Source organism: Eriocheir sinensis, chromosome 26, assembly GCF_024679095.1.
Source record: "Eriocheir sinensis breed Jianghai 21 chromosome 26, ASM2467909v1, whole genome shotgun sequence".
In the NCBI taxonomy this organism is placed as follows: domain Eukaryota; kingdom Metazoa; phylum Arthropoda; class Malacostraca; order Decapoda; family Varunidae; genus Eriocheir; species Eriocheir sinensis.
In genome coordinates, this window is record NC_066534.1 from 3,397,880 (window position 1) to 3,411,505 (window position 13,626).

A 13,626-nucleotide genomic window follows, 5' to 3' on the forward strand; every position below is an offset into this window, starting at 1 on the left:
CAGGTATTAATCAGGGGTTGTGTCCCGTCTCCTGGGATCTGTTCCCTTCTCCTATAATTCCTTCTCCTTCTGTCTCTCTCCGTCATATGACCACAGATGTTGCGCCGACTAAACGAAACTTTCCAACTTTTCCAAACTGTGGCCCAGATGGCTATTAGTTTTTATTTCATTAATTATTCTTGTATATAAATAAATACTTGAAATAGTAAATGAATACCTTTCTTCATTTAGGCGGCCGTGTGAACTCCTAACGTCTCAGTCATGGACACATTGTCACTGGAATAAGACAAATACGTGGAACACTAATTTAACTTTTATGGATATATGATTTTTCTACCTTTGCAAGCACCACTGCCCATGAAATATTCTCCACCCATTCATCCATTCACCCTTCGAAATATCTCGTCCACCTCAAGATGAACAGCCAACCCAATTGTATAGCAATGGGGTATATTCATCCTTACCAGGTGTCACCACCGACTATGTCTTTGGGCTCACGAAGCTTGAACTATTCTTTCAATATCGTATATTACCTGTGTTTCTCTAGAACTTGTAACAATTACACTTCATTACAATAAGTGATACTATTGTTAAAAATAAATGTAGTCGATCATTCTCGTCGTTTATTTATTGGTAAACGAAAAAAAATAAATTACCGTTGCAAGGTTCTCCTCATTAAAAATCTTTTTTGCATGAAAGCCCTGCAAAACCATCCAGAATTGGACATTTAAAAAAATTCTACGTATAGTACAATATTTGCTGAGTACCTGCTCTGGGTGTATCAGTCTCGCCTTCGACAAAATTTATGAAAAACATTAGGGCGTTAAGCATCTCGACAGAAAGCGTAACATAAATTGTTTGATCTCCATGGGGGACAATGGCTTCCACTTCCATAGTTACACTCCGCCCTCAACCTCTGGCCTTAAACGTCATTACCTTTGACCTGCCCACCCCCCTGGTAGCAGCAGGCATCCACCCAAGGTCTTGGTTCACCCCACACAACAACCGGCAGTCAGTTGAGGGTGTGGTGTTACATTCTGGAAGCGGAATCCAGGAACATCGCGGAGACACAATCACTTGGCAGTCCTTGTGTTGGAGGTTGGGGTTTGGCGACGTGCTTGACGCCCTAATGTTTTTTTTTTGATAAATTTCGCCGAAGGCCAGACTGATACACCCCGCAGATACTCAGAAAGTATTGTAATGTAAATCTTTTTTTTTTGTTCAATTCTGTTTGATTTTGTAGGCCTTTCATTCAAGAAAGATTTTCAATGAGGAGAAATTTGCAACGATCATATATCTTCTTTCGTTTACCAATAAATATAACAACGAGAATGATAAACTACATTTTTGTCAACAAAAGTATCATTTATTGTATTGAAATGTAATTGTTACAAGTCCTAGGGAAACACAGGTAATTTACGATAATTGATAGAATAGTTCAAGCTTCGTGGACCCAAAGACGTGGTCGGTGGTGACACCCGTTGGCTGGCAACTCTGAATATACCCCATTGTCTAAACGAAGACAAGAACACGAAAAAATCAATAATCATATTTTCAGACGCCATCAAGGCCGTGAACCCATTCCTGAAGCGTGTGCCTTGTGAAGAGCAGGATGCCTTTCTCTTGGACTGCCTTGATGAGCTGGCTCGCCTTAAGACACAACGCAGCGATGGTAAAATGGTTGCCCGCTACTCACTCATGGTGGCTCACTTGCACCGCGTCGAGTGATGGATAGTGTGCTGGTAAAAGACTGGTCATATTTCCCTTATAACAGTTTATCCATCCTGACATCCTCCCCCTCCCCACCCCCATGACTGATCCCTGTGAATATATTCCCCTTGCGACATTCGCCCCTGACAGATTCCCTTTTAGACATTTCCCTTCATGATATATAATTCCTTCCTCTCGGACAGATTCCTCATAGACATTTTCCCTCTGACAGATTTCCCCTTGGATATATTCTGGTCCAGAAATTCATCCCGTTGTAGATTCCATCCTGGACATTTTCCTCTGTCATACACCACGTTACCGATTCCACCATAGATATTTCCGTCTAAACATTTCCTCCAGGAGACTTTAACTCCCGTAAAGTATGAAGTGGATATGTCCATATGTCTATATGGATATGTTCAACGGAGAAAAATTAAAGCGGGAAATTTTCAAGGAAGAAATGCTGGATTGGTCAATGATGAAATGTTCATGGGAGAAATTAATTTAGTGGGAATTTTTAAGGGGAGAAAAGGTCTAGGGGGTAATTGTCATGGAGGAATGTCTGGAAAGAGAAATATCTATGGAGAGGTAAAGCAGTGTCCCGGGGAGAGAAGGTCCGGAGAGGTAAATGCCCTACATTAGTGTAGCAATAGTGTAGCCCTGAGATGGTTGTGTGGAAAATTCCCAATGATTGATGAGTGTCCTAGGTGTTGATGTGCCTTCAAATGTTACGTGATAATGTCTCCTTAAATGTTTTCTAATAAGGTACCCGGGAATTTTATGTGATGGTGTCCCTATAGATGTTTGTTGTAGAAGTAATGTAACGGTGTCCCTGATATTATTTTGCGATAGTGTTCCTTTGAATGTTATGTGATGGTGTACATGGGAATATGTGATGGTGTACCTGGGAATGGCATATAATGGGGTCTCTGGAAATGTTGTGTGATAGTATTGCGGAGATGGAAATGTCACATGATGGTGTCCCCGGAAATGAGATGTTATAGTGTCCCAAAGTGGTTGCTATGTTATCCCTGAGACGGTTTTCCTAATTAAGTTATGTAATGGTTTCACTGATAATGCTATGAGATGGTATCACTAACAATCGTATGTGATAGTGTTTCTAATAATGTCATATTATGGTATTCCTGGCGATATTATGTGATGATGTACCTAATGGTATATTAGTGCATTTCTGGGGACGGTATGTTGTGGTATTCCCAGTGAGATTCCGTAATAGTTATGTTATACGTACATGGCTTTCCTAACGTTGTGTGATCGTGTCCTCATGGATGATGAATATCAATACCCCATGTCCAATGGTAATGTCTGATGATTGCGTGTTGAAGTAATTCGGAAATGAGAATGAGAATGTCTTGTAAAGGTGACCCCAGTGATATTATGTGAGAAAGTATTAACCTCTTGTCATTCAATTTGCCCTGTATTTAGTGATTGTGTATAAACTCCTAGGTTTAAGTCATGCTGGTTTTGTTGTTGGTGAGTTTATCTGATCAAGTTTTTGGTTATGATCCTTCGGATTTGGGTATGTTTTCTCAAGTGATCCTTTTCCCAGTAGTGATGGCTCTAATATATATTTCTCCTCTATCTCGGCACTCTATGTTTATTGGCTAATCATGGTAGTTTTAAATGTATTTTTTTCTTTGTACATGACTTTTTTTCGCTGTGATAACGATGCGATAATAATGTGACGTCATAACTTCAACTAATTGCGATTGGTTGACTCGAAATGAGACTAATGCCTTGAAATTGGCACGTAATTGACTAATATTCCTATATGGTGTAGAACATAAGAAAGTTCAGAAATCTGCGTCCATGATATGGGGAGTCTATATTGAGACCCTAACGATTCTTTCACTGTTTTCAGTGTTGACAACGGGGTTCCATATGCGCGCCTTGAGATTGCGAGTATTATTTGTCGCTTTATTAACACGCAATGTAAACAAAAAAAAGTAGACGTGTTTTTTTTTTATATGTAATAACGTAACTCAAATAAGTTGGCTCAATTCGTATTGGAATTACGCAATACTCCTTTTACGCAATCTATTTACGAATCAATTTTTTGTCTGAATCGAGAGCTAGATGTAGTTAAATTTCCTAAAACCATGTCCTATTCACGTTTCTGTTTTTAGCATCCTGGTGATACATGCCTTCCGGACGACTTACGGTGATGCCGATAATCTACATATATTGCTTCCTTTTGGTATATTTAATCGCTGTCTTCATGCTAACTGCTCTTTTCAAACCAGTAATAGGGATTCCTCCTCTCCTCTGGTAGTCTTGATGATATAAAAAGTTCTGCTTAGGCTAATCCATTGCTGTCAAACTTCCAAATGCAAAAGTTAATAGCAATCTTTATTGTTTCATTCTCTTCACTGGTATGCGCCTGCGCCTACTTGGTGCAGTGGTTAGTATGACTAGCTACGAATCCTAAGGCCCGGGTTCAAATCCCAGTCAGGGCAGTCGGCGTGCAGCCCACCCAGCTGTTCATCCTTCCTTTCCTGCTGGTCGAAAAATGAGTACCTGGGGAAACCTGGGGAAGGTAAACAGTGGTAACCCGGATGTCACACCGGCCCTGAGTAATGGAGTAATGGGTTCTCAACAACCACTGGCTCAAGGGCCAACACGACGGATACGGGCACCGAGGCGACGCGCAGCTTACCGTATGCCCCCAATTTAACCTTTTGCCTTCAAGGGTATACTCTCAAATAACCTTCCTTCATATATCTTATCCTACCTATTTTTTAACTCACTCAAGAGTGGAGTATTTATAGACCTCTATAACTAAAACTGATAATATTGACGGTCCTTAAGGTTATGATTTAGGTTTGGTTTCTTTGTTTGTCTCCAAGCAAAAAATATGCAAAAAAATATTTGTCCTTTTTCTTATGAAACTTCATGGACATAGGGTGAAAAAAATTCAATATAAGTTTGGGAAAACTCAGATAAAAACTGCCTGCAAGATGACGATCAAAGGATAAGAAAATCACTCAGTGATAGAGAACAACGGAAAAAAAAAATAATTATATAAATAGAAAAATATATCTGGGCTTTGAAGCCATACCATGAGTACATCTAGGGGTACCGACGCAGTTGGGAGGTATTCCTGCCCAGGCCATGAGCACCTACAGCTGATACAGGAGTGCCTCGGGAGGTCGTACGACCTAAACCAGGTATTTGGTTTCCTGTTTCCCGAAGGAGCGGGCCAGCCCAATTTTTTTTCCAAAAGGTGGACCAACAAATGATGAGGTTTAAGGAGATATCCGGATCTTAATATGGAACCTTTTGAGAGAGGATCGATGCTCAGTCATCGCAGAAGTTTGTGGTCTCCAAATATTCTTGTCTTTTTGGGGGGTGAGGGGAAAGGGGGGAACCAACCTGTTGTGGATTTTTTTTTTTTGTATGTGTATCATATTGCTTTGCATTTAACGTGCCTCCTTAAAAAGGAAACTCTGCTACTATCGTTCCCTCAGACTATGTGCAATGAGCTAGATTAATGAAGCGTGGCAAATGACAGTAATTTCCTTTTCAGACTGTCTTTTTGGGTGTTATTTCGTTACAGGTCACTCAAAACAATAGTCTGAACCCTACTGTGATTACTCACCACCGTCCTGTGACGTCTGACGTACATGATAGCCTTCGTAAATCAATTATTATAATTTAGTAATGACCGTCGTGCGTGGTCGTGCTTAATACCTCCGATTACCTCGCCGCCATGTTTGACACCGCCGCTGATTGGATAGTTGTTCTTTTTTACCAGTATTTATTTCTGTGCTCATGTCCAAGTTAGGATACTGAATGTAGCTACTATGATATTTTTCTAGGGATGTTATATTTAGGGAAGGTGAGGTTAGTTTGAGTAAGATTAGTTTACATTTAATTACGTGGCGACGGGAATGAAACTACTTTTTTACGGTGATAGGTTTTTAGATGTAGGTGAGGTCTGTTTATGCTACTTATACATAAAAGGTTAGGTAAAGTTAAGTTAGGTGGTTTAGGTAAGGTTAGGCTAGGTAGGTTAAGCAAGGTTAGATTAAATTAGGTTAGATTAGTTTATATAGTCCTCAAGACTTGAGCAATGATGGGTAAAGAAATAAATAGCCGAGTTTGTAGTCGATAAAGAACCTTTCCCTAATTTTGTTTGGGCGCGATTTTTAAGCGTCGGGGCTCACTCCTGCCATGGCTGACTGTGTGCTGGATGTGACACAGCAGGTGTGCAATTATTGTACTTTTTTTTAAGAAGTACTTGAAAAAAACTCCGGTGCCATATCGTATAATCGACATAATGGTGTGCTCTCCAGAGAAGTGTTGTTCAATACGTGTAACATCCCATGTCTCTAAATGGAGGATAAGCATTTATTGTACTCTGGATTTTATACAGCAATTAAAAGAATCAAGAGAAGGAATCGTGCAAGTTTTGTGTGTCTGATTACAAGGGAAGTTTTTTGGATAAAGTTCGTCATGAGCCGCGGAAAATTTTATTGTACACCAATCACTGGTTTGAAAAACAATGGAACCACGATATCGTCATCAACAAACAAGGTATCACTCGTGAAACTAGCTTGAACTGGAAGAGCCATTGTTCAGCGGTGGCAGAGTTGTGGCTTGGTAACCATAGCCCATCGGAAGTGACGGTGTCATCGTGGAAATTGACGTGACTGTTCGGGAGGAGGAAATATGAGGTCACTGAGCAATATCTGAGCTTTTGGAGAAACTGAGCGGGTGTCCTAAAACTATTTGTGGGTCCCCTTCTTGCCCCTCTGGCTGAAAAGAGGGATTAAAATTCTCTTATCCCTCTAATTAAGAAATACTTTCGCCCAGGCTCAGTAGTGATGAGTGACGGCTGGGGTGCGTACCGCACCTTTAGTGAACACAGGTACACGCATCACTTTGTAAATCATTTAGAAAACTTCGCCGATCCCCAAAATCCCGCGGTCCACACTCAAAATACTGAACATAGCGGATCATAAAATAGTTGGTGGACTGGAATGCGTGCAGAATATTTTAAACAATATATCCTTTGACCGATATCTCTTCACCACTTCAAGCGACTCGCGTTTATCCGCCTTATGCTGGGCGGTGCGATGTAGACAATGCCTCCGAAACTGCTGTCATGGTTCACGTCGCTTTCACGTGGGCCTCACGCTTGTCCTCACATTCTTCCACCAGTAATAAAAAAAAGTACTACATTAACTAAGTTCCTACGTTTGAGCATCTCCATGAATTAAATAATTATATTTCTAATAGGCTTTAATGTGTTGTATGTAGTCTGGCTGCCGTGTCTCGTAAACAGTCGTTTCTGAGGAGGGAGAGTCAAAAAATAGCGATTTGCGAGGGAAATGATTACGATTTCTTTAAAAAGCTCATCAAAATATATTAGAAAATAGCAGCCTCCTCCGTGAAATCCTTGAGTGACCTTTGTCGCACATTTATCTCTTTTTGAATGCAGGTAGCTCGTGATTGACGCGACAGTTGCGTTGATAAAACGACCATATAAAGTGTGTTTTACTTAAATCATTAATTATTTTTGCCCATCAGAATACCTGGTAAACCAAGTGGTTCATTTAATGTTATTGTAATAAATATGTGCAAAAAACTGAAATATTGTTCTAATACAAGTGACCGAAATGTTGAATGATTTCCAATTAAGAATCTAATTTAATTCGTAATCGGAAATTAATCAATTGCTCTCTCTCTCTCTCTCTCTCTCTCTCTCTCTCTCTCTCTCTCTCTCTCTCTCTCTCTCTCTCTCTCTCTCTCTTACCGATTAACAGTTCCGTAACCAGATCCGAATCTCTCCTAAAATCTCATCACTCGTTGGTAGTCATAAGGTCTACCATTCAGTAATTTTTTTAGGCTGGACGAAGTACTCACGATTTTGTCCGTACCACTTCCCAAGCCGTAAGTGAAAAAATAATTAAGCAACACTATGTTGCTACGGCACAGACTTTAAAAACATATTTATTATAAGCCTTGTTACTGAATTTATTATCTAGAAGAAATTGATTAATGAAGAAAAGGGATTTCTACATATTCTAGCTGAGTAACAATAAAAATATACGCTTATATATTCAACATTTTTCTTGAATTTGGTTATTTTATAATATTGATACGTGAAGGTTATGTTCTAAAATCTGATTATAATGTTATTAATTATCCATGTAAATGTTTTTGTGAGTTGAATGGCGTTTTTTCCTACCAGGATAAGAAGGAAATGGTTTTAAATTGTATAATTTGTTGGTTCATTTTCAAGTCCAAAAAGGTTACTACACAACAAATTTGTTTTGACTAGACATAATTGTGATTAAATCATATGATCTCCGTATTTCCCGTATTCAAAAGTGATTGATTTTTTTTAAGAACTTAAGATTATTATATCATCATTAATAAATTTTGAAAAATATTTTGGTTTCATTACTATCAATACCTCAATTTGTGTATAATATATATATATATATATATATATATATATATATATATATATATATATATATATATGGATAGATAGATAGAGACAGACAGATTGATAGATAGATCAGTCGTCAGTTGCCCGCGGACACTCATTCATCAACATCACTTGACGGCGACCAGTCAGTAGTTACTTGCTCGTGGGCACTGGCCCTCAGACAGTCGCTCACTGCACACGTGTTCTGGTTTCTGTGGTCAACTTAGCTAGCAATGGCTGAGGGTGATTTACTTCTGGGGGTTTGCCGCTTACGGGAAGAAGTTAGGCCCTTGCAGGAGGAGGTCACCTTGTTGAAAAGGGACCCTACACCGCTTCGCCACCTTCCGAGGTCCGGCAGGAACTCAGTGCCTTTCGATGTCTCTAAAACTCAATTTCTCCACCTGTCTAATCGTCACAATCTTGCAAATACCTATCCCCTATTCTTCGGTAGGTAGGAGAGCCGCCCTCAGACGTCCTTATGCAGCATCTCAACTACCTACCCGTAACTTCTTCTCGGCTCTCGATGACGAAATGAACGAGGACATTATGTAGTAGAGCAGACGCAGGAACCCCGCTCACAGGCAGAAGAACTATTGTTGTTAGTGGTTTCTTTGTAAGGTACATGGACCGTGTTTTTTGTGCTAAAGACAGGAAGAATTGACCAGGGTCTGCTTTAATGGGGCAGGGGTAGAGGTAGGGGACAGGCTAGCTAGGGTTATGTCAGGGAAGGAAGCCTCGCCAATTGTGTTTTAGATCAAGAGGGAAGGACAAAGATAGGTTTAGTATTGAGGAGTTACGCTGATGGTTTAGGGAGGCTTGAGGGCGTGTACTTGACCTTGGGAGAATGCTCATCGTGTGTGGGGTTCCGCTGCGTAAGAATATTTCAAACGAGTTACTTTCTCGAGCTGTAGTGCCGGACGACTCCATTGAAACACATCACGAAATTCATGGTAACGTTATGGAGTAAATTGAGATCTACGTTAGTCGGGAACAATTAGGTTAGGTAACCCACCTTATTTAATATTAACTGACGTTATAATTATTAACATTGAGGGAGTAAGTAGGGAGACACCTACCGAAACAGGCGTAAGCCACTCCCGGTGAGGTATATACGGGAAGCGAGGAGGGTGCTGCAAACCCACCAAAGGCCCTTCCCGTGTCCTCACTTTCCGTTTCCCTATTATCTCATTAATACGAGAGAGTAGTTCAGCATGCTCTCTAAAGACAGATTCACTTACTTTCCACACCACATTACATACACGCAACACATACACTATTTCCTCAATTTTTTTTCAAAATTAAAAAAGGCTTATCAACGTAATGCCTCGGAGTACCCGTCTGGGGGTGGGGAGGGGACCGCAAATGCCCCGAGAGCAGACTCCACATTCGGCCCTCGACTTGAGAGGTATCTTGATACCTCTTCAAACTTTTTCTATATTAACTAATGCAACATTCGCGGTCTACATTCCAATTTTTATTCTGTGGAGCTCCACCTCTCCTCTAAAACTCCCCTTTTCTTCCTCACTGAATTACAGGTTTCTGGGGTTCTGATAGCAACCTCTTCTCTGTTCCCTCCTACTATCTCTATCCTAAATTTCTATCCAAAGCTGGATGTTGCGACTACGTACGCAACGACATCACATGCTCTCGTGCCACGACCTTGACTCTTCTGAATTTACCACCATCTGGCTAAGACTTCAATGCAACTCTATTATTAAATGCGTCTGTGCTGTTTATCTCTCACTTAAATCTACAAACTATATAAAATTCTTTGTTTATTTGAACTCTAAAGTGGAGCACATCTTGACGCACTCTCCCTTCGCTGAAATCTCCATCATAGGAGATTTCAATGTTCACCTCCAGCTTTGGCTTTCATCCTCTTTCACTGACCAGCCTGGTGAACAAAACTACAACTTTGCTATTCTTAATGATCTAGAGCATTTGGTTCAGCACCCAACACGTATTCCCGATCACCTTGGAGATACGACCAACATTCTAGACCTCTTCCTAACCTCTAATCCTTCAGCTTACTTTATCAAACTATTCTCTCCGTTGGGCTCCTCCGATCACAATCTTATTTCTGCCTGTCCTATCGCTCCTGTACAGCCTCTGGATCCACCGAAGAGGCGATGCTTCTGGTATTTTGTTCAGCTCGGTGGGACGACCTTCTTGTACACTAAACATCCTCGGTCTATCCTTAACTCAAAATCTTAACTGGAAACTTCACATCTCTTCTCTCGCTAAATCAACTTCCTCGAGGTTAGGCGTTCTGTATCGTCTCCGCCAGTTCTTTTCCCCCGCACAGATGCTGTCCCTTGTGCTGCTTCCTTTCCTGTAAGAAAAAAAAAAAAAATAGTTCTCACTCTCCTTTTCTCCCCCCCTCCCCCATCACTCCCTCTTCTTTCCTTACCCTCGTCCCCACCCCTTAATCTCTCTCTTTCCTTTTCGGCCTCGTATGAAGTATACATCTCATGTATGGGGGGGGCTCCACACACACAGCCCTACTAGACAGAGTGGAGTCAAAGGCTCTTCGTCTCATCAACTCTCCTCCTCTTACTAGCAGTTTTCTGCCTCTTAAATTCCGCCGCAATGTTGCATCTCTTTCTATCTTCTATCGATATTTTCATGCCGACTGCTCTTCTGAACTTGCTAACTGCATGGCTGCTCCCCTCCTGCGGCCCCGCTGCACACTACTTTCTACTCAAGCTCATCCCTATAAAGGGGTTGCACGTGACGTCATCAGCAGCGATCAGCTTATCACTGTCAGCTGCCCCGCAAAGGCCCGCCATTTTGGGGGGCACATAGTTACCGCAAGAGAGCTCCTCTGAGGAGCCTCCTCAGCTTTTTCCCGCCATGTTACTGTGTTGGTGTGTGTCAAGGTACTACTATAGTCTCCTTGGTGTGTGTGTTGTGGCCCATCTATTACTGTGTTGGTGTACGTGTTAGTGGCCATCTATTATTGTGTGGATGTGGGTGTTAGTGTCCATCTGTTACTGTGTGGGTGTGGGTGTTAGTGCCCCATCTATTACTATGTGGGTGTGGGTGTTAGTGGCCCATCTATTTTTTTTATAACAAAGGAGACAGCTCAAGGGCACACAAAAAAGGAAATAATAATAAAAAAGCCCGCTACTCGCTGCTCCTAAAAAGAGTCCAAGGAGGTGGCCAAAAGAGGGGTCAATTTCGGGAGGAGAGGTGTCCTGATACCCTCCTCTTGAAAAAGTTCAAGTCGTAGGCAGGAGGAAATACAGATGAAGGAAGGTTGTTCCAGAGTTTACCAGCGTGAGGGATGAAAGAGTGAAGATACTGGTTAACTCGTGCGTAAGGAATTTGGACAGTAAAGGGATGAGCATGAGAAGAGGGGGGGAGGCATGCAGTTAGCAAGTTCAGAAGAGCAGTCAGCGTGAAAATAACGATAGAAGATTGAAAGAGAGGCAACATGGCGGCGGAATTTAAGAGGTAGAAGACTATCAGCAAGAGGAGGAGAGCTGATGAGACGAAGAGCCTTAGACTCCACTCTGTTCAATAGAGCTGTGTGAGTGGAGCCCCCATACACGTGAGATGTATACTCCATACGAGGCCGGACAATGCCCCTGAATATGGATAGCAACTGAGCGGGGGAGAACTGGCGGAGACGATACAGAACGCCCAACCTCGAGGAAGTTGATTTATGCTGGGTTCACACATTCACGGTTTGTGGTCACGGTGCCCTCCCGACACGCAAAAATGGTGAATCGGCATTGTCCCGTGACTAACCTTGGATTTCCAGCGCGGCATCGTAATCCCGCCGTGGAAAACCTTGGACGTCGGCAGTGTCTCACGATCATTTTGGTGCGAGCAAAATGATCGTGGCTCACCCCGACAACTGTCAAATGCCGTGACTATCCGGGATGGCATCGGGAAGGGTCCGGGCTAGCACCTGAAGTTCCGCCGCTCATCCACGGTCTGATCACGTGTGCTGCGGACGCCTACCGACCTCATAAAGCTGTCGGGACGCTGCCGGACTGGGCCAGTGACCTCCCAGAGCGCACATCACCATGACCCAACGCTCTGACGCCTCCGTGCACGTGCTGCGGGTCGACGAGCTCGAGTTATTAGCCCCTGCAGCAGCCGAGATGGCTACGGAGCAGCCCCAGTCCGCTACCCAGACACAAGAGGTAGCCACTCAGCCTCAGGAAAATGGACGGAAGAAGGCCGCCACCACTCTCTTCGATGAGGCGGTGGAGATGGACACACACACACACACACACACACACACACACACACGCACACACACACGCACACACACCTGGCTAATTACAGCCTTTATTAGTTTGCTGCCACTAATGACCTAAGTAGCCTTGCCCCTCAAGTAACACCGAAGCATCAGGTCATATAATCCCCTTTCCTTAATCTTCATCCCCTCAAAGTTCACTTCACACGTAGCCTACCTGACCCTACCTGATCTGAGGTCCAAAGATCCTGCCAGCCCTGCCCCGTAATCTGATAGCATCTGCCACCTGCACACTCTACACCCACAAAAGTATATCAGGGGGTGGGTGTGCGGGGCGCACACCCACCCCGCAACCGCAAATTCAACCCATATCCTACCTGCACAATAATCGTGTAGTAAATCGTTCTTCTACACACACACACACACACACACACACACACACACACACACACACACACACACACGCACGCACACGCACACACACTGGTGCCAGTTCCAGGCAACACCCCCCTTTTATACATCGGCAGAAATACCAAGATGCTACAACGGTTAGGCGCCGATGTCCGTGAAACACCGGGAAGGCACCTAGGCAACTCCGTAACTTCATGGTGGTCGTCGTGGGTGGGTCGTGGGTTACCGGCTGTAACCGTGGTGATATACTCTCATTTTCCGTGGCCGCCGTAAGTGGGTCGGGAGGGGTCCGGGGGGCGGATTCTGAAACGAAGTTACGGCGTCGTATCTGCTTAAGGCGCCGCAAGTCCGGCCGTAGCGCTTCCGCTGGTATACTCAAAACATCGGCGCGGCCATTTTGAGGAGAGTTACGGCGCCGCAGGTTAAGGCGGGTGTGGACCGCCCTAAGTGAGTTACGGCCTCCTCTCCCTGCACGCCTTCGCTGCTAGAAGTGGAACATACAGCCTTCATACAGGTATGAAGTGCATATAAACGATGTTTACGTAGTTATACTACTTATACAACTGTAAGAAGTGAATGAACTACCAGTAAGATGTTTAGTAACACAGTAACTAGGAAGTTTGGTGAAAACTTGTGAGAGGGCTTCCCACTGCCTCTTGCAATGATACATTTTTATTATGCGGAGTTGCAAAGAACTAGTAAGTAGATAGGTATGTTTCCATGTTCCTATGCACTCATACTTTATGGACAGCATCATAATTGAAGACGGAGTAAATATATATGCATGCAGTATACGCGCACGACACCATTTTCCTCATATTTGCCTTCCTAAATC

General features: G+C 42.9%; 1 protein-coding gene across 1 annotated transcript in view; it reads left to right on the plus strand.

Moving 5' to 3' along the window:
• Positions 1 to 8,128, plus strand: part of LOC127003709 (juvenile hormone acid O-methyltransferase-like) — a 75,880-nt gene extending 67,752 nt beyond the window's left edge. Inside the window, exon 6 of the mRNA XM_050870644.1 lies at positions 1,559 to 8,128. Coding sequence (XP_050726601.1) covers positions 1,559 to 1,728 — 170 coding nt within the window. The 3' untranslated portion in view covers positions 1,729 to 8,128. The remainder of the gene's footprint in view (positions 1 to 1,558) is intronic.
• Positions 8,129 to 13,626: the final 5,498 nt, after the last annotated feature.